The 20,171-nt window shown below is 41.2% G+C and overlaps 1 protein-coding gene across 1 annotated transcript in view; it reads left to right on the top strand.

Annotated features, from left to right (window-relative positions):
- Positions 1 to 20,171, top strand: part of LOC101849278 (transmembrane 9 superfamily member 3) — a 40,633-nt gene that overhangs the window by 13,743 nt on the left and 6,719 nt on the right. The window contains exons 5-13 of the mRNA XM_005092444.3: positions 1,724 to 1,801; positions 2,585 to 2,716; positions 3,185 to 3,351; positions 4,101 to 4,195; positions 6,392 to 6,522; positions 9,020 to 9,159; positions 12,962 to 13,177; positions 15,900 to 15,983; positions 16,543 to 16,619. Coding sequence (XP_005092501.1) covers positions 1,724 to 1,801; positions 2,585 to 2,716; positions 3,185 to 3,351; positions 4,101 to 4,195; positions 6,392 to 6,522; positions 9,020 to 9,159; positions 12,962 to 13,177; positions 15,900 to 15,983; positions 16,543 to 16,619 — 1,120 coding nt within the window. The remainder of the gene's footprint in view (positions 1 to 1,723; positions 1,802 to 2,584; positions 2,717 to 3,184; positions 3,352 to 4,100; positions 4,196 to 6,391; positions 6,523 to 9,019; positions 9,160 to 12,961; positions 13,178 to 15,899; positions 15,984 to 16,542; positions 16,620 to 20,171) is intronic.

The raw sequence follows: 20,171 nt of genomic DNA, 5'->3' as shown, positions 1-20,171 counted from the left end.
ACAAGAACTCTTTGCTGGAAGAGGCCCTACAGTAGTGCGATTCCACGCGTGGAAATCTGTCAATGTGTTGACTGGTAATCTCCCTGTTTTGTTCTTCTCTTGTCTTCATCAGCTCCGATTGCCTACCCCCTCGCTTGCCTTCTTCCACAGTGCCGGTCTCTGTAATCTTTGACAAAACAACTCGGGCACATTTCTCTGAAATACCCTAGGTTGCAAGTAATGTGTTCCTACACACTTTCAAGCGCTTTCCACTGACTGTGATGTAATAAGCATGCGTTTTGCTGCGTCGAGAGTTTGGTTTCCCGACCTTGGGCTCTGTTGTCTCAATATGCCACGCATCGAACTCTCGCTGCTTCTGCAGGTCAGCCATTTTATAAAAGTCCTGGAATATCTCCTTCCTATCCGTTCCTTAGATTCCAGAACACTGACGGCCAGCTCTCGTACATTCCATTCAATGCAGCCCTTTCTCATCATTCGTGCTGGAACAACCTTTTTCGTGTCGGTGCTCATGTACTCTTTACCAGATTGTCGCTTTCTTTTTGCATCGTTCTTCGTGATGATTCTCTTCCGTTTATTTGGTGACGCCTGGTGGGCTGACCCTTCAACTTCAAATGATTCTGGTAGCCGCTCGTTGCTACTCTGGTTCTCATCGGTCTCAAAATCATTGTGCGCTATGGATTCAGAGTTTGTTGATTGCCCCGTCTTTCCATGTTGACTACAAAATACTGGAATTTCTAGGAAATGATCATAGCAGAGGAGAACTAAACATCTGGTGCATGCTGCAAATACTTCAGTTTTGCATTTTTTTACTTCACATTTGCCTGGTTTGAAAGATGTGTCCGTGTCCGAATCATCGAAGTAACCCAGGCCAAGGGACGTGTCTTCATTCTCAGCCTCGTGTTGATCAGGAAATTCAATTGTCATTGTAGGCCTACATTTCCTAAGTTTAGCTAATGGAATGTCATCTGCCAAAGTCGGAGTCACATTCATTGAAATGCGAACTTGCCATTCTGGGCCTAAAACACAAGAAAAATCCCCGATAGTCTGAGTACAAGCAGGACCGCCTCATTTTCACTCTTGCACAAGCAGGATTCGCTGCAACACAGTGCGTGTACTCTGTGTTGTGTATCAGGCCTTTTGCATCATTAGAGGAGGGCCTAGTATTACTATGATATTACGTTATACAGCCTTGGCCTATGCCAGAAAAAAAGACAAAAGTGTTCCTGTAGCTCACAAGAAGGGGCGTGTCCAAGGTATACGTCCCTTCGTGCTAACAGAATTGATCAAACTTTGTATCAATTTTTTGCACACGAAACGGCGTAAGCCTGTGTACGCCGTTTCATCTGATTCGGCGGCGCTGAGTTTTGGTGAACGCCCTTTGGGATTTTTTACTGCTAGTACTGTAATTTTAAAGTTAGGGATACGCCGTTTCGTGTGAACATAGATCTGAGGCAGCGCTATCTACTAGTAGTAACAACTCAAAACTGCCAAAATCTGGAATACGCCCTTTTGTGTAATAGGCGACAATTTGTGATAAGCTGTATAGGCCAAATAATACTCACTACATTTTTGTGACATTTTCAGAATGCTATCAGAGGTCCCCTTGTTATGCAGCTTATTCAAAGATATGTTTATGTGAAGCAGAAAAAAGAAACTTATCTTTTTATGACTTTGTTGTGACTTATTTTTTACTGAATATTATGTCCTCTTTTTTCTTCATCAGATCAAATGGCATCCATCAAACATCAAGTTTGAAGACAGATTTGACAAGTACCTGGATCCAAACTTTTTCCAGCACAGGGTTAGTAAGATCTACTCAAAGCTTTTATTGGCAGATCTGTATGCATGTTTCTTTCTTGCTAACAGATTTTACAGTTTGTGCAGTGAAGTTCTGATCTTTTAAATTACAAAATAGTTGGGTTCTCTCGCAGGCAGAGTTGTATGAATTTTAAGTGTTGGGACTTATAAATCTCATGTTAATGAGCTTCCTTGTCACTTTATTTTTTTCCAAGCTGAGATATCATTTGGCAGTTGTAATTCCTGATTGAAGTAAAAAAGTTTTTGTTGGGGGGGGGGGGGGGGGGGGATCTCTTAATCTCTTTGATTGCATTAGGAAAAAAAGGATCTAAACTTGTCAAAACTGCTTAGCGATCAACCCAAACTTGCCAAGGTCACATACATTCCTGCATGCTCTGTGCAAATGTTTGGAGGTGGTGCCCTTCACACACACACACGCACACACACACACACTCGCATGCGCTCACACCCTCTTGTTTATTTTTAAAAACAACTACAGGCCATTACAGTTACAGCTTCATATTGTATCCCTTGTTATGTCTGTCACCAAGCTGTTTTGCTTGTATGTGAGCATGACTGGAAAAAAAAATAGTAATCAGTGTTAAAACCTTCCCTACTTTTGTACCATCTTCCCCTTTCCTCACTCATTCTCTGAAAATGTCTTACTGATTTTAAGAATACATCCACTTTACCCATGCCATGGAAACAACCTTTGTTTTTCATCATTTACTCCAGAGGTCAAAGGAGATACAGTGATGAACTCACTTTGTATTGATTATTGTTTCAGATTCACTGGTTCAGCATTTTCAATTCCTTCATGATGGTCATCTTCTTGGTGGGTCTGGTCAGTATGATTCTGATGCGTACTCTGAGGAAAGATTATGCTAGATACAGCAAGGAAGAAGATCTTGATGATATGGTAAGTCTGCATGTTTGTTTGGGTGTCCATTGTTCTTTCTTCTCACTCTGGTCACTGTTGTGATGAATAGGCTGTTGACATGGTCTCCTGTTATATATTTATTTAAGTTGTGTTTTTCACAGTTAAAGCAAGTAAGTGACTGAAAGCAAAGTGTTAATAGACATAGCTGATTTCATTTATTCAAATATCACTTCACATTTTCTTTTGAAATATATGCACAGAAGTGGGAAAGTGGTGAATGAGTTTTTTGAAAAATTGATTATTTTACCATAGTTATGTACGTTCAAGGAAAAAGTTTTGTTTCATGTACAGTGCACACCATGAAAAGCTTGATGAAAGTTTGAGTATTAGTGTCTTCATTACTGTGCGTACTCTATAAACTTGCCAAGGAGCCCAAACAACTTCGGGGGAAGCATATGGGGAATTTAATAAACACAGTTTTGCAAACTATTCTTTTTTTCTGAACAGGAAAAAGATCTTGGAGATGAGTATGGATGGAAACAGGTTCATGGAGACGTATTTCGGCCAGCGTCCAATTCCCTCTTGTTCTCGGCACTGATCGGCACAGGCTACCACATTGGCATTGTCAGCCTGTGTGTCATACTGTTCACCATTGTGGGAGAACTGTACACAGAGTCAGTATTACTCTCCTATTCTCATTTGCTTTACTGGTACTGTACTGCCAGTTCATTTTATTGCCTGAAAGGGCCTTTAGTTTGTTATGTTGGCTAATATGATGGGGGGAAATTATAAGTAAGAATAGACTGAAATACCAAAGTCTCTCAAGATCCCAGTGCCACACTGACATGTTGTTGACTGGATATAATGTACCTACATGTGTGTGTGTGTGTGTATTCACAAACATATACATGTATTATATTAGATATAAATGGAGCACACGCTTTCATTGTTATGTAACGTGTTCCTGGAAAATGGATGAGGCCCCTCCCTTGGAAAATTGAGAAGCTGGGTTGGCAGTCACCCAGTATTATAGTCATCTATTGTTTGAAGACTACATTACAAAATATACATTTGCATTCATTTATAGACATTTTGACATTTTATCATTGATAGATTGGCTTTTTTGGGGATCATTTTTGACGCGCAACGGCCTGATTTTTCCCTCGAATTGGGGTCTTGAAAAAAATTTGGGGGTCTTGAAAAATTTTTCAAGGATTTGGTGGGGACCCTGTATGTGAAAGACAAAAATTGGTAAAGATATTATTTATCAAGTGCATGATATTCATCTGCATAGTTGACAATTTAAAATGGTTATTCCACACTCTGAAAAGTTTATTCATGGGGGGGGTATTTTATCTTCTCTGTATGTCCTTTATTTTATATTGCCCAACTTTATAATACGCTTATTTCTGATTTCTTGCAGACGAGGGTCCTTATTGAGCACTGCGATTTTTGTTTATGCTGCAACATCCCCAGTGAATGGCTATTTTGGAGGCAGCCTGTATGCACGCATGGGAGGTGATATAATTGTTATTTTCTGCAGAATTAATGAGAGTGATTTCAGTTCCTTGTGAAAGAATGTTAAAAATGAAATGATCATACTGTAGTCCATTTTCTGCTTATTTTTGTTATGATTGGTCATACCCTATGTTGACTAATAGGGCCTACAAAGGGGACTGCTTCAAAGGCAGGTTTAGTGTCATTGTCAGGATCAGAGCTCCCCATTGCGCACAAATCTGCAGATTACCCCCCTTAAAGTTTTGGTGGTGCATGAGCTTTACCCTTTATAATTTCATTTCGGAGGTTTGTGTACACTTTAAAACGTAGGTGGTGTGGGTCTGGCAAGCATCCTTTTCCCCCTTCTCTATCCCGAAGCCGAGTCATTGATTTGACAACACACCCACACACATGCACGGTAGTCGCCTTCTGTGTCAGAAAAAGTCGGACTAGTCGACTTACTTATCTGCTGCACGCAGTTTCCGGCAACACCGGCTGGCTTCAGCACAAAAGCTCCGCCCACATTCTGGTTGATCACATTTGCCAATGTTGTGCCTTGAGTTTACTCCTACTTTGAGATTACCCCCATCCTTGTTTAACACACTAGTATGCCTAAACATGAATTGTCCGCCATCGAAAGTGTGGAAAGACTGAAATGTGAGCCCTGGGATGGCTCTGAAGAATAATGAATCAGTTTATTTTCCAAACCTGCCACTCATCCCTGCCCTAAATTTCAAGCATCCCGTTTACTCGATTTTGATCGCGTGTACCCCGATATAAAAAAAAAATTGGGGGGAGGGGGGGGGGTTCCGCCTGTTGGGCCAGATTTTTCTAAATGTTACTCTGCCATCTTTTCTGTCGTGGGAAGCAATCGTTAAACTTTTTGTTAGCGGAAACTGTGAGCAGTATTTTCCTAAATGTCTAGAAATTTAAGTCCCAATTTAGAAGTTGACTCACCAAAAGTTGTTTTTGATCTTTGCTCACACGTATTATTTCAACTATAATGGAAGTAGTATTGATTTGGCATTCCGACTTAAGACATGAAGATCTATGTTTGCCAAAACATGCTTTGTCAGAGTTCTGGTTAGTCGAGCCCGTCGTCAAGACTCTTCAGGAAAACTGTTCCAATCGTGCGTTTGCACCACGTGACATGACTTTGGCGTGTGAGTTGCGCGTGTGTCGGGGACCGTCCGTTGACGGGGTCAATTTAAGTTCATACGCACCGGTTGATGTGTCTTTCGGGACTTATCCGGGGGGAGGCGTGTAAAACTCTTGAACAAAGAGAGCTTGATGTGATACTTCAGGATTAAAAAAGAAATAATGATAAAACACACACAGGCACGTGCAGACACAAACACACACATACATGCGTTCACGCACACACATACACCACACACACGCGCTCACGCAGAGGGAATATACATGGATATAACAATGGACAGCCCTGGAAATTTTTTAAGTCAGCTTGGCAGTGACCTAAGTGATTTGTCGTTGATCTCAATTTTTTTCACCAAGTCCCAATTTTTCTTCCCACTGAGATCCTGACTTTTAGATTTCATAAAGTGGTAGGTCTATTTTTCTTTTATTACAGTCGGAATTGACCCCTTTTGGTTTGTCAACTTTATTTTTATTTTTGATAGGCCCAACAGCTCAACCCCCCCCCCCCCCCCTCCCCCCAATGGACACCATTCTAATTCTAGTGAATGTTACTCATTTATTTCTTAATTAAAAATCGTTACCATTCCATCATAGTTATGGTCACTCTGTGTGCATGTGAGTTAAATGTTTACAAGCAAAAAATCTTACTATAAAATGATGAGATATTGACTTTTACCCTTTAAGTTTCTAAAACAAAGGTTTAAATACCCCTTAAGATAGTAAACCGAAGGGTGGAGGAACCTCTTAGGATTGTCAGGAAGTAATTACCATGAAATTTTCCCAGGTTGTTATGGTAACCACACTTGCATACCATTCTGGTTAGATCTGCAAATCTTCGGCTTGAAGCAATTTCTTTTTCTGAAATCATATTAAAATTTCTCCTTGTGAGCTTATAGTGGGTTTTTTTTTCTATGAAGAATGAAAGTGCAATGTGTGAAAGTTTTGCTCAGGCAATAAGTCCAGAGCCCTGGTTACAAATGGCAATTAGTATTCTAGTCACTTTCCGCGAATTATTTGTTATTTACATTTTTTTTAATGTGTACTTTTGTTTCTTCCCAGGTAAATTGTGGATTAAGCAAATGGTCACGAGTGCTTTCTTGATGCCATCAGCTGTTTGTGGCACTGCCTTCTTCATCAACTTCATCGCAATTTACTATCATGCCTCAAGGGCCATTCCCTTCACAACCATGGTTAGTAGAACATTATTTATTCCGCCTCTATTTTCAGAAACTAAGCATGAACATGGAAGTTTTTGTGAAGCTTGACGTTCTTTGCAAAGAATTGAAAGTTTTTCCTTGGTCATTTCGATTTGTCTCTAAGGTATCAGAACACAAACTTTTCTACCAGTGAATGCCATATCAAAATTACTTGTCTGCTTCAAAAAGGCAATAAAATAGAGGTTCTTTGACATGTCTTTGAATTGAACCCTGGAATAAAATATGTTGTCACTCACATTTGGTATAACAATAAAGAGTTAGTATGAGCAGGTACAGTAGACCTGCATGTTTGCCGACAATCGTCTGAAATCCGACAATCGCGACCCGGCCCGAACGGGCCGATGCTATCGTTAGGCCCGCCTGTATCAGTCAATGTGCGTAGTGTGAGGCTTGGCCGACTGCCAGCGACCCCTGTTTCTCCCGTCGGCTTCGTCGGCACTTTCGTTTTCGTGCCGACCGCCGACGCGTGCACCGCCGACTGCCGACGTCGGCGTTTCCGACATGATTGTCGGAACCTAAGTAGAAATGCGAATACGAAAAAGGACAACAACTTAAATTATCTACTTTCAGTTTCGTGCTCGAGCGACCATTTTGAATTTCGTTTGTTGACTAATTCAATTGTTCAGATCATGTGGATTCATTCAAGTCCGACTCTCTTGATAAGCATTTCACCAGGTGCGTGAATTATTTATTTATTTAGATCTAGAATCTAGACTCAGCTGAATCCCTCTGTTCGGAATCGGATGCGGATTTCTAGTTCAAGGCCTATTCCTATTCACTTGTTCTACAAGATCTAGATCTAGATCTATTTAGATTACTAGATCTAGATAGATGGAGGATTCATATGTATCAAACCCTATAGCAATGTAGATGTAAGCCATATAGATCTAGAATCTAGATCTATGCTCCTTGTTTGTTTTGGAGTGTGGTTTTTTAATTAAACATTTTTTTTTCATTTAGAACTTGTTTTGGCCTTTTTACATGAGGCCCGTTGCAGGTTCTTTTTTTGGGGGGGTAGGGTTAGGGTTAGGTCTCTTCTTTATTGTGTTTGTTGGGGTGGTCGCTCGTTACTCGGATGTCCTTCCTTATGACACCCACAAAGGCTTTTTTTGGGGGGGGGGGGGGGGGGTTGCGCAAAAGTTTCAGACAATCTGGTTGAGGCTCACATGCAGGTCTAGTACAGGTTTTGTAAATGCTGTATTTTAAAGAGTAACTACAATGAAACAAGTGTTTTGTTTTACATGTCCAGACCTGCCACTCATCAGGATTTAATCGGGATATCCCGATTTTTTGCCCCAAATCTCAAGCATCCCGATTTTCCCGATTTCGATCGCCAGTATCCTGATTTTTTGTCGTTGCGTCCGATTCTTAGAAAAAAAGATAAAAAGTTTTGCAATCTCCTTTGCTTGGAAGCACCGATTGGACTTTTTTATCAGCAGGAACTTGGAACGCTACTTTCTAAAGGATCTATACTGAATCTAGTGGATGACTCACGCACGTTATTTCAACTAAAATCAACGTAGTATCGATTATGAATTCCGACATGGATACACTCAAGATCTACTTTCGCTTTTATAACTCAGAATCCTCCAATGGTGTCCTGATTACTGTAACAATTATGACATGGGCCTAAGAATAATCTATTCGTTGTTCTGCCGTTGCTTTAAAAGCAAGCTTCGTCTAGCTGAGTTCTGGTTGGTCGGGCTCATCATCAAGACCTGTCAGTGGAACTTTCAAACGCTCATTTGCATCTCATGACATGACCTCATACGTGTGAGCAGCGCGTGTGTCGGGGACCGTCGGCTGTCGGGGTCAATAAAGTTCATTCACACCGGTCGCGTTGGTCAGGGTGTTTTTCGGGACTTAACCAGTGTGGACGACCGGGGGGAAGGGGGTTGGGGTGTATTTTTTTTTACACTTGGTGCCGTGATACAGGTACTAATTGAGGCTAAAGGAATAAGAAAAAAGAAATAAATGAACAACCTTGGCGCGATCTTTTTTTCGGGGGGGGGGGTGGGGGGGTGCCTTGAGTGCATATGTGATGGGAGTCAAACGTTATTACAGTATGAAAACGCTGGCTTTTTGCGTAGATGATTAGAGTTATGCGTCAGCTATTTTCAAGACTACGCGAGTTTCAGCTTTTCACTTTACTGCAACCTGCGCTTCCCCAGTCTATTCAACTCGGACTCCAGTGCATAATATATGCTGTCATTCAGTTTTCCCTCTATTTAGAGGCCCAAACATGAACTTATTCCTGCAAAAGTTTTGTCTTGCATACTTGCCTCATAAAAGGGAACCAGGAGCCCTTATGAATGATTTGCCGTTGATCCCGATTTTTTTCACCAGATCCTGATTTTTTTACTCCAAAATCCTGATTTTTAAACTCTAAAATCCTGATTTTTAGATTTCATAGAGTGGCAGGTCTGCATGTCTGATCATCTTTTAATTGTTGTCACTCGTCCCTGCTTAGGTTGCTGTGACATGCATTTGCATCTTCGTGATCCTTCCCTTGACCCTGGTTGGCACAGTGCTGGGTAGAAACCTGTCAGGTCAGCCAGACTATCCCTGCAGGATCAACGCCGTGCCCAGGCCCATTCCAGAGAAGAAGTGGTCAGTGTTTGGAGGGGGGGGAGTTGCTGAGTAGTTGCATGTCATGCTCTCGGTCTGTTGTTCATTCTGTCATCCTCTTTTTCTTTCTGTTCACTTTTTTCTTAGCTTTATGTGACCATGATGCAAGACTTGTTGGGTTCTTTTTCTTTTTGGGTAGAGAGGGGATGTGTTGCACGATAGTCTGTCATTTATCTTCTTTTTTTTTTTTAGTACTGTCTGCCATGTTATTTTAAGGACTGTATGTAGTCCTTTTTATGTTTATGGAATTTTAAAAAATTCCTGCTTATCATGCTTTTTGCGGGTGATTGGAGGGCGCCACTGGCAGGTCCTACTTCTTAACTTTCTTCTATTGTTTCTGTCTGTATTACCTTTTCCCGCAATTAACCCCTTCACTGCTGACCTATATGCCCCGCCCTGTGCTGACCTTATTTCCAGGAATAGCACTTCAAACGGGTGACCCTTTCAAAGTGCTATTTACTCTGTGGTAATGCATCAAATGCATAACAATGTATATATCATTTTAAAGGAAAATGAATGAACTTTTCAGTCATGCCAAAGACAAAACACAATGTGAAAGAATAAAAAAGTTAAGAATGATGAAAGACAAGAGAGACAAAAAAAACCAAAAAAATAATTAAGATTTTCTTACCTGACTTCTACGATGTGGAGACTTGATATAGGTAATCCAGGGCATAATCCAAGCCAGAAAACACAGACACATGTGGCACATATATTCCAAGAGAAAAAAACAACACATTCACAGGTATTTACACTATGTACACTTATTTACACAGGGTGCCAGCAGATTACTGACGCCAGAAGAAACGCTCGGTGTGGTACTTTTTATAGCACCCTACCAAGCACAGGCCTGGTTTGCTTGGGCAGTCGGGACAATAATAGCGAGTGTCCCTTCGCGGGCCCTTCCGTGCACACACATGGCACTTCTTCTGTGGCCTTGCTTTCTTTTCTGTCGCTGGCAAATCCTCAACGAAGTGCCGACCCTAGAGTCTTACGCTGTGGTCATCCTCCACAGCATCTGCGGGATTGCCGTCACCGAAGATGAGGTCAGATATAACATCCTTCTGAAATGAAAGAAAGGTGCCTTCGTTGCCAGCCTTCTGATATAAGATGAAGGCATTCAGAAGCCCAATTTGCATGAAGCGGATACAGAGCTTCTTGTACCATTTCAGACTCTTCCTTGTTGCATCATAAGGCTGCAACATCTGATCGTGGCGATCAACTGCACCCATTTTAAAAATTGTATTCCACAATCGCTGGAGGATTCTCTCCGGTGCCCTGTGGTGGGCGACAAGTCGTTAGCATGTAGACGTCTCGCTTGTCTACCAACTTTTGGGCCAGAAGTGATTCGCTGATGCAGCTCTCTGTTTGGCCTTTGGGGATTTGGAGCTGCTGAAGGCAAAGCGGCGCTCTGTTTGCTCTCAAAGTCCCGCAACACGAGATACCCTTTGAGTGAAGAAATGAAAATAGGTCCACCTGTGAGTACCAGTTGTCAACAAACAACTTGTGCCCCTTGTTCAAAAGAGGTAGCATAAGGTGGACTACCTCTTTTGCAGAACACCCCATTCTGGCACAACCTTCTGGCAGCACTTCGTTCATGGCCTCTGTGTTTTCATCCTTTCCTGTGCACTCGAAATCTGTACGTGTACCCACTGCTATCGCATAACATAAAGGATTTTATGCCGAATCTGGCACGCTTGAACGGAATGTACTGCTTGAACATCAAGTGACCTTTCCACAGCAGTAGGGACTCATCGATCGCTATGTCCTGACCAGGTTCAAATGCAGCCTGAAAACGTAAGAGGTGGTTCAGGACAGGCCGAGGCTTGAAGAGCCGGTCCCTCCGGGGAGCATCGGCAGCTGGCATATCTGTGTTGTTGTTCAAATGCCAGAACTTCAACAACAGAAGGAACCGGTCTCGTGGCATTGCTGCGCTGAATACTGGTGTAGTAAACAATGGATCCCTACACCAGTATGAATTGATGTCCGGTTTTTTGAGGAGGCCCATTAGCAACAATATGCCAATGAAGGTCCTCATTTCGTCTACTTTCGTGTCACTCCACTGCTTGACCCGAGAGTTGGGTTTCAGGGGAGTGGACGCAATGTACGCTGCAGCATACCTATTAGTTTCCACTACCAAGTGCTGCAACAGGTTTTCATCTAGGAAAAGACCGAAGAACTGTGTGGGGGTAAAACCAGCAACATCCACTTTGATGCCGGGTTGGCCTGTAAAAGGTGGGATTACTGGTTGAAAGGTTGAAACATCACGTTTACAGTCCAGCGTCCTCACAGTGGCCCTCTGTGCTGATCCTCTGCCTCGGACAACACCTCTGCCTCTACTTGTCTAGGGGATAGGAGCACTTTCCTCTGCTGAACTCTGTCGACTCTCTAAGAATGAAAAAAGGACAGAGCTTCTGTGAGAATTTTGCTTGAATCCAAGTGCATTTGTTTACAATATACACAAACACAACACATGAACACATAAATCTAGTGAGTTTGGAATTTAGGTTTGCAAATAAATTGAATGTACTACTAATTCCGATAAACATAAAACACACTTCTAATCACATTACAAATAACTGCAGTAAACTATTTTAGAAATCGTTGTATACAGCATGAATCAAACCCTTGTCATCCTGTTGCATCTTTTGGCCACCTTCAAATCTATAGTGTCTAGGAAATAGGACTATCTGGGCTAGACAGACCAAAAGTCTTCGTCTTTCAGTCATAGGGGCCCAGACCTATAGTAAAAACATTGTACTCATCCTACACAGATTGCAAAGATAAATATAATTTAGATCTAGACCCAGATCTACATCAAGTAAACAGATCACGCCCGAATACCATGACTCTGAGTCTGGGGAGAGATCTTGATAAGATCGAGAATTATGAAAAATTTACCTTTGTCTGCTGGCTCATCATTCTCTTCTGCTTCGTCCAGGTCCAAAACATCAGCATCACTATCATCTGACTGGTAGTCTTCATTATCACTAGCAGCCTCAAAACCATCATCACTGCTATCATCGGTGAAAATTTCGCCGAGAACTTGACGCGTTGTGAGCATACGTTGGGTGCGATCAGCCATGGCTGGGAGCTAGAGTGAAAGGCAGCGAGAGTGAAACGCTAGAACGGTGAAGAAGGACTGACGCTATAATTCCCGCTATTTAGGTTATTGTTGGCCTAATTAGGGCAAATAAAAGCTTCTCTAACTAGGGAAGAAAAGAGCTTTCAGGGGAGCCCACTCTCGATACTATATTGCTATTACCGGCTGAGTAGGAAACGAAACAGAACAGCGGTATACGCCCACAGCGCATAGGAGGGCCCAGACGATTTATGGACGTACACCGCACGCCAAGCAGCAGTGAAGTGGTTAAGTGACCATTATTGTGTCGATGTGCTTCTCTTTACTCAAACATGCTTTTGTTGCTGTGTGTCACCACGACATGTATCATCTGTCAACTGGTGCAGATGCTGCCGTTGTATAAGCTAAATTTTCCTCTAGGGTTTTCTCTCACTTCTCCATCTTACAAAATCATCCTTACACTGTCACTGTAAGTTGGCAAAGAAAGGGAAAGATGTTTTTGTAAATAAAAAGTTAATACTTGAACTTTATGAGCTGGCAGAGGTAGGTAGTCGGTCCCATTTCTTTACCATCCCTCTATCATTTATTTGTAGTAGTCAATTTCCCCAGACTAACATCAGGTTTTCTCTAGCTCAAGACTGAAAACATGAACCATTGTAATCTAATATTTTAATCAAGCATTGTTTGCGGGCGTTCTTTCAGGTTCATGGAGCCAGCTGTGATCACAGTGTTGGGTGGCGTGCTGCCATTTGGCTCTATCTTCATTGAGATGTACTTCATCTTCACCTCCTTCTGGGCCTACAAGATCTACTACGTGTACGGCTTCATGCTGCTGGTCTTCCTCATCCTGACTGTGGTCACTGTCTGCGTCACCATCGTATGCACATACTTCCTGCTCAATGCTGAAGACTACAGATGGTATGTGCCGCATATCTGTTCTAACTTGTAAACGCTTTGTTTTGTAGTATCGATGATGCAGGGTCTCCACCAGGTCGAAAAATCGGGATAAAATCGGGAATTTTGTGATGGGTCGGGAAAGGATAGGGCCTGTGTAATATTAGAAGTGTATCTCTCTAAACAATATGGTTGAGGAATCATGGAGCGGAAACGTAATTGAACTGCTATGGCGGCACGCGAAAGTGTATGTGTGACACCGAGGCTCGATCAGGAAGAATCAAGATCTACTTTCGCATTCGTTTCCACCCAGAAATTTTCCAGTAATAGTCTGATAGATAGCGCAACATTTAGTAACATGTGAATTACAAATGCTGTGTGAATTGGGGGGTGGGGGAGTGTTGCTGATTTTATTTTTTAAAGATACTTTTGAGGAAGTTGGGGGGGGGGGGGGGGCAACGCTATACTTGGAGGCAAATTTTAAGTATTTAGAGTTTTGGTTATAACTACTATAAGAGCTCTCTGCAAAGCGCACGTTGGTGCAGGCCTTGTGTGGAATCGGGATCCGTCATGCCTTGTTATTGAACTAAAGTGTTCGCATTTCATAGCAATGCCAATCGCCCGCTGCGCCATGGGATGGAAATCAGCCTCCGTGCGAGGGTTGATTTTTGGGCCGCTCGGAATCAGAAGTGACTCTGTTCTAAGTATAGTTACGGGAAAACTCAGGGACGAAAATAAATGAAACTCGGCAACCAATCAGAGGAAAGGTTAAACTAACGACATGCCAGCGTACAATCCCGAACGATTTCTAGAACCGGAGATATTGCCGTGTTTGTGCGATTTTCCTCTGCGGTTCGAAAACTAAGCAGAGCTGCGGGTTCATCGCCGACCACACAGGCGCCCCACATGTCTTCTTTATTGTTGTAAAATTTCAGATCTCTGCGTTAAGTACATTTTACGTACCAACTTAAAATTTCCACCCATCCATTGATAAAGCACTAGAGCTGGAAACTAGATCTCGCATTCCAAACGCGAGGTGCCGGCATGAAAGAGGCGCGTGATCGCTAGGCGGCATGTGATTGGCTGCCTATAACTAAATATGTCACCGATGACTTCATCGCGGGTTTTCCCGATAGCGCTTTACTAAGTTTTAGAAGGGTGATCGCGTCGCGGTAAAAATAATGTCACTCAATTCAACAAATTTCATGCAAATATCAGTCTTTAAGATCCAAAGTAATTAAGACATTGAAAAAGGGATAGCAGAACTAGATTCAATGAAACGTAGCAATGACAATGAAAAATTAAAAATTTTGTCCAAATTGCTTTAAAATTGGCTTAAATGAAAATATCGTAAATTCTAAGACCTATGGTTTTTAAATTTATAAAATCCATTGATAAATAAAAAAGTTATTGGGATTTTTGTTTGCAAAATGTTGGAGGACATTCATATAGGAAAATATCACCAAAATGTTGGACACGTCTTGGTGTATTTTGAGGAAAACTATTCATAAGTCAGTAATGAATGGGAGCATATGAATGAAACTTGGCAAGATGCCAACCTACATGTGTGTGTGTGTATTCACAAACATATACATATAATATATTAGATTAGATATACATGGAGCATGCGCTGTCATTGTTGTGTAACATGCCCCTGGAAAATGGATGAGGCGCCCCCCCCTTCTGAAAATTGAGAAGCTGGGTTGGCAGTCACCCAGTATTATAATCGTTTATTGTTTGAAGACTATACTACAAAATGTACATTAACATTCATTTAAAGACATTTGGACTTTTTAATCATTGATAGATGGGCTTTTTGGAGGATCATTCTTGATGGGCAGCAGCCTTATTTTTCCCTCAAATTGGGGTGTTGAATAAAATTTCCAGGATTTGGTGGGGACCCTTATGATGGTGCCGAGATGGGGGGTTATCAGGTTTGTCACCACATAATCACAATGTGAACATGTACTCTCTAGAGCAGTAGTTAGATCATTTTTGGTACTCATGAGAAAAATAGGAGAATGTATTCTGGACCGTTTATTGTTTTAAATTAAGTGCATTTACTCATTCAGTGCTGGGCAGTTCGTTATACATCATGTGTAATGGGTGGACTCCCTTAAATAATCATAAAACAAAAACTGCTAAACTAATCTTTATGCTGGTTTTTTTTGAAAAAATACATTTCTAAATAAAGTGCCTTACAAAATGAATCCACATGTTAACTCAAGTAAATGGGATATCAAAGCCCGTATACCCTTTCGTTGTGATCAGCAGGGGAACATACAGATCTAATTTTCTCACTTTTCTGTTCACTATCACTGACCATATCCTCTTATAGGTTGGAATCATAAAGACAATATAATGCATTGTTTCACCTTCTTTAATATCTTAAGAGTCATGCGCTTGAAATGACTGTTAGGAGGAACAAATTATCAACCAAAAATTAGCCACAATATTTGTCAAATCAGTCAAAGTTCACAGGCTATTTACGAAGACTTGGGCACCCTTGACATTTCTTGTGATTTAGTGTATTATACTTAGGTACTGTTTTTTTGTTTTTTTAGTTGGTGAAATAGTTTTTAAAGACAGGTCATAGCCGAAGACTTGACACACTACTAATGATGTGTTTTTTTCACTTTTATGAGTATGAATTTAGCATTATCATTCAAATATATGTACGTTACTGATTCTATGGTCTATATATACTCCAATTTCATGTCTGGTTACTCTGGTTTTCTCCCAACAGGCAATGGACCAGCTTCATGGCAGCAGCATCAACTGCCGGCTATGTGTACATGTACTCCTTCTATTACTTCTTCTTTAAAACAAAGTAAGTACATCAAAGTGATAAAGTTTAAATTTATAGGCACGGCAAGGGTGTATTTTTCTTCTTTCTTCTTCCTTGTTCTAGAAAGGGTCTATTAAAGTTTGCATCATGTTACCTTGTCTCAGAATATCTTAACAAATATACAATGGTCATGTCAACACAATATGGAATCAAACCCAATGCTCATATTCCTCCCCTTTCCCCTGGATCTGTTAAAATATCAATGTATTCCATGAAAGTTATGCTCAGACGTGACATTGATTGCTTTGTTTTAAACCATTTATCTATGGTCTATAAAATTGTATATAGCATAAGTAAGAGTGGCGAATTGAGAAAAAGTAACTTGGCCGTTTTGCAACAGAACAATGCTTTAAATTTGGGTTTTTGGTTGTTTCAAAAGTTTCAAGGCTTGCTGTTCCTAGAGGTAAGATAACGAATGAGGATTGCATAGTTTTTGTTTTTATTTGAGTGATAAATGTTTGGCCATTTTGGTATGTATGTGGCTATTGTTCTGTAAACTGCCAGCAAATTGGTAAAAATGTTTTTAACCTTTCTTTCCCAGAATGTATGGACTCTTCCAGACAAGTTTTTATTTTGGATACATGGCATTATTCAGCTTATCTTTAGGCCTCATGTGTGGTAAGTTGTTGGGTTTTGTGACTGTTTAGTTTCTGCTCTTACTACTTTCTTTCATTCCTCAAGACATTTTCTAATCTTCACAGTTGGTCTAGCATGCACATGGCAAAATGGTCAAGGCACAGAAATCTTTTCGTTATGTACAAATTTCACCATGTAGGTGTTTTAAATACAAAGTAAATATATGTAGAGAAAATGTGTTCACTATGTGCAGGCTATACTGCACAACAACTTTTGTGTGATCTGGGCTTGCTATAAACTATCATTTCCTTCTCTGTCATTCCTATACCTTATTAGTGATATATTGGTAGATGTTTTTGAAATGTCTTTTCTCTTTGTTAAGGAAGAAGCCAGTGAAGGTGTATGCTTAGGAAGCCCAGAAAATAGTGGATTTAACCCTTCCGTTGCCAGGGGGTATACGTTCCTACTGTCAGCACTGATTTTCACAAAGCTGCCACTTTTCTGCTAAATAGCGGGAACTCCGCTATCTCCGCTTCATCTAGTTTTTCCCACTACTTTCCTCCTTTCTCCGCTGGACCACTATCGGTAGCAAATTGCGACCCTTTTTTACACGTGGAAGACGCCGAACCAGGAGTGAGACGAAAACACGGCTTGCGCATGTCCGCCCATAGCTTTCTTTCGGTGCCTAGTGCTAAAGTTTCACATTGTTTATTGTGGAGTAACAGTATCAACTGTCGATCGAGCATCAGAGCGATGGCGCGCCAAGTTGTCATTGAAAATGGCGGAAATTCGAGAGAAAGTGATGCAGAATGCAAAAATAAATGTAGGTGGGTTGAGAAAAAGTAGACGGTGACTTCAACAGTTCATTAGAAAATTGAAAACGCCGGTTGCTGCACTTTGCTTTAGGTGAGATAAAGAGATCTCGTACAGTGGCAAAGGTGTTGCCTCCTCAATTTACTAATCTTATACTGTTCTACATTGTTGCACAAGTCCAAAGTGAAAGAAATCTTTTTATAAGCCTAATGTCTCAGTGTTAACACGTTTCCATCACATGGCTCATATAGTAAAGACCCTTGCTATCAAAGGCAAGGACATTTTGGGGGAAATCCAAAGAAACTGAGCAGTAAACATTACCGATCGCCGAGATGTGACGACAAAGTGTTAATGGACGCATGGTATAGATCTAGTGCATTCGTGACATATTTCGAACAGCGGGTCTTCGATCGTGTCACTTTTCTCTCTTTTTAAATTTTCCATTTCCTCCCATCTTACTCATAATTTCGAATAACCTGCAAATCTAAATCTAAAAGTCAATTTATTTGCCATTTTAAAAGTCATTTCGATGTTTACGTTTTACGAGAGCATGAGCATGCGGCAGCCCACAACCCTAGATCTGTGTTTATCGATGGCTTGCAAGCCTAGCAGTAAAGTAATACTAGCGAATTTGGTACAATATGGGCGTCTTTTATTCCCGAATACGAATCTACGCAGCGCTTGTGGCTTTAATTCCTACAGAATTAGGGCCAGGTTATTAGCGTGACGTACATGTAACGTCATATATGCAACCAGGAGCAGCAAATTTTGCCAACATCTGTGACGAACATGGTATGGCAGAGCGCTAAAAATTAGGCATTTTCATGACGTACCAGGTACACCATACGGCAACGAAGGGATTATTATTTCAAGAGGCTGATGATTCTTAGCAAGGGTAAATATTCAAGTAATAAGTTGAATTCTTTTGTTTGCAAATTTGAAAACTTGAGCATTTCCCCTAGTGCCATTGTTACAGTTTTCTTAGGAACCTACCTTTTTATCTGCCTGAAAGTCATGCAGATTTTTTCTAGTTATCTGTAGTTTTCACAAAACCCTGATTTTTTTTCTGTTTGTATTAGCTGAACGTAACTGAAAATGGCTTTATGGTAAGGAATGACATTTTAAAAAATTTGACACTGTGGTTCCAGTCTCTGAATAGTGTAAGTTGTTTCATGGAAGAAATGTATTGTAATAGGAAATGTACCCGCTTTTAGGTCCTTAATTTCAATGAAGAGTACTGTACATCAAGTGTTGAGATAAATTATTATTTTTTTTTTACATTGAAAGAATGGGTGGTTGGCAGTAGTGTTGGGCGGTACCGGCAAAACCCTGTGTCGACACTTTCTCGGAACTGGGTCCCGAGAACCGCCAGTACCGGCTCCGGTACCGGTACTGGGAGTGACATCAGGGGGTGACGTCACAGTCCGTGCTGCCGGCATCCCCCCCCCCAAACACACACATACGCGCTTCAGAATTGGAGAGGCGAACTGTGACTCAAAATACCTTTGAAGTTTGCCGCCGCGTGGGATAAGACTGCATGCAAAATTTTTGAAATAATTATCGCCGCTAAAATGGATTTCATTTTCTGAATCAGCGTATCAAAATATGCAAAGTGACTCGCGAGGAACCTGATTTGATGCCATATTTAAATTTAAGCAAACTTCGTTTTTGATTGTCAATTTTGAATCTGAAGTCATGTATCACGGTCACCAGCTGCGTTGTGTGCATCTGACGTCACAGCTGCTAGACCAAGGCCTAGGCCTACACACAGCACACTTCCCGTGGCCCGGTTAAAAAACCGTTGGTGTCGGGCCTATACGTTCTTACTCTCTGAGCGTCTAGGTGTCGGCTCCTTCTCAGAGCCGGTACTGGAGGCCAGGTGCCGGTACTGACACCTCCTTCGGTAGAACCGGGAGTTCCGGTACTAGGTACCAGTACCTGCCCATCCCTAGTTGGCAGCCTGTGCTCTGGTGTGGTTTGCTCTTTCTTTCCTGTCAAACATCTATCTTACTTATTTTTCTTCCTTCCGTCTTTTTCATGTTTGTTACTCTCTTGGAACCCTTTTAATCTTCAGCACTTATATTATGGCCTAATCGTGTTGCAAGTGCTGTAAAAAGGTTACTAAAACAAAGTAGATTGAGAGTGGGTACCACAAACTGAAATTTCAAAGTCCTCTGATTTCATAGTTAACTGCACTACCTTATAGAATTTATTATTCTGAGTATTTTGATACCAAATTTAAACTTATAGCTTCATTTTTAACAAAGTTATGAACATCTGAAGATGCAGAAAAATGCTATATTTTTTTAATTGCGAAATGTTTGCACTTCGAGATGTCACAACATTCTTAAATTTGAATGGACATTCACAAAAACTTGTAGACACACACCTATGCACATAGAGAACAAGCCCAATTTTTTTCAGGGCTATCAAATAACCAGAAGATGGAAATTTATTGACGTAAACATGGCTTTTTGACCAAAACAGCAAAAAGTACAAGGGGAGGTTATAATCACCACTCGCGAACACTGGCTTATCGGCTGTGCGCTGGGCCGCGCTGAAGGGAAGAAGAGAGAATTTATACGAAACCGGGGCGATGGTGCCCTGCTTGCGAGCCGACGGGGAGCGTCCGATATTTATTTGCGTATAATGGCTGTGTTATTCTTGAAGAGGAATGAATGGGCTTTCTACCGATATATTTCCGTTGTCAGTGCGATCACTGGTTCCATAAAAAAAACAGCATCGAAAATTTTCACACGTAAATCTCTTCTATTAATTCTT

Source organism: Aplysia californica, unplaced genomic scaffold (genome assembly GCF_000002075.1).
Source record: "Aplysia californica isolate F4 #8 unplaced genomic scaffold, AplCal3.0 scaffold00046, whole genome shotgun sequence".
Lineage (NCBI taxonomy): Eukaryota > Metazoa > Mollusca > Gastropoda > Aplysiida > Aplysiidae > Aplysia > Aplysia californica.
The sequence above is the reverse complement of the archived record's forward strand: the minus strand, read 5'-3'. Positions and strand labels throughout refer to the sequence as shown.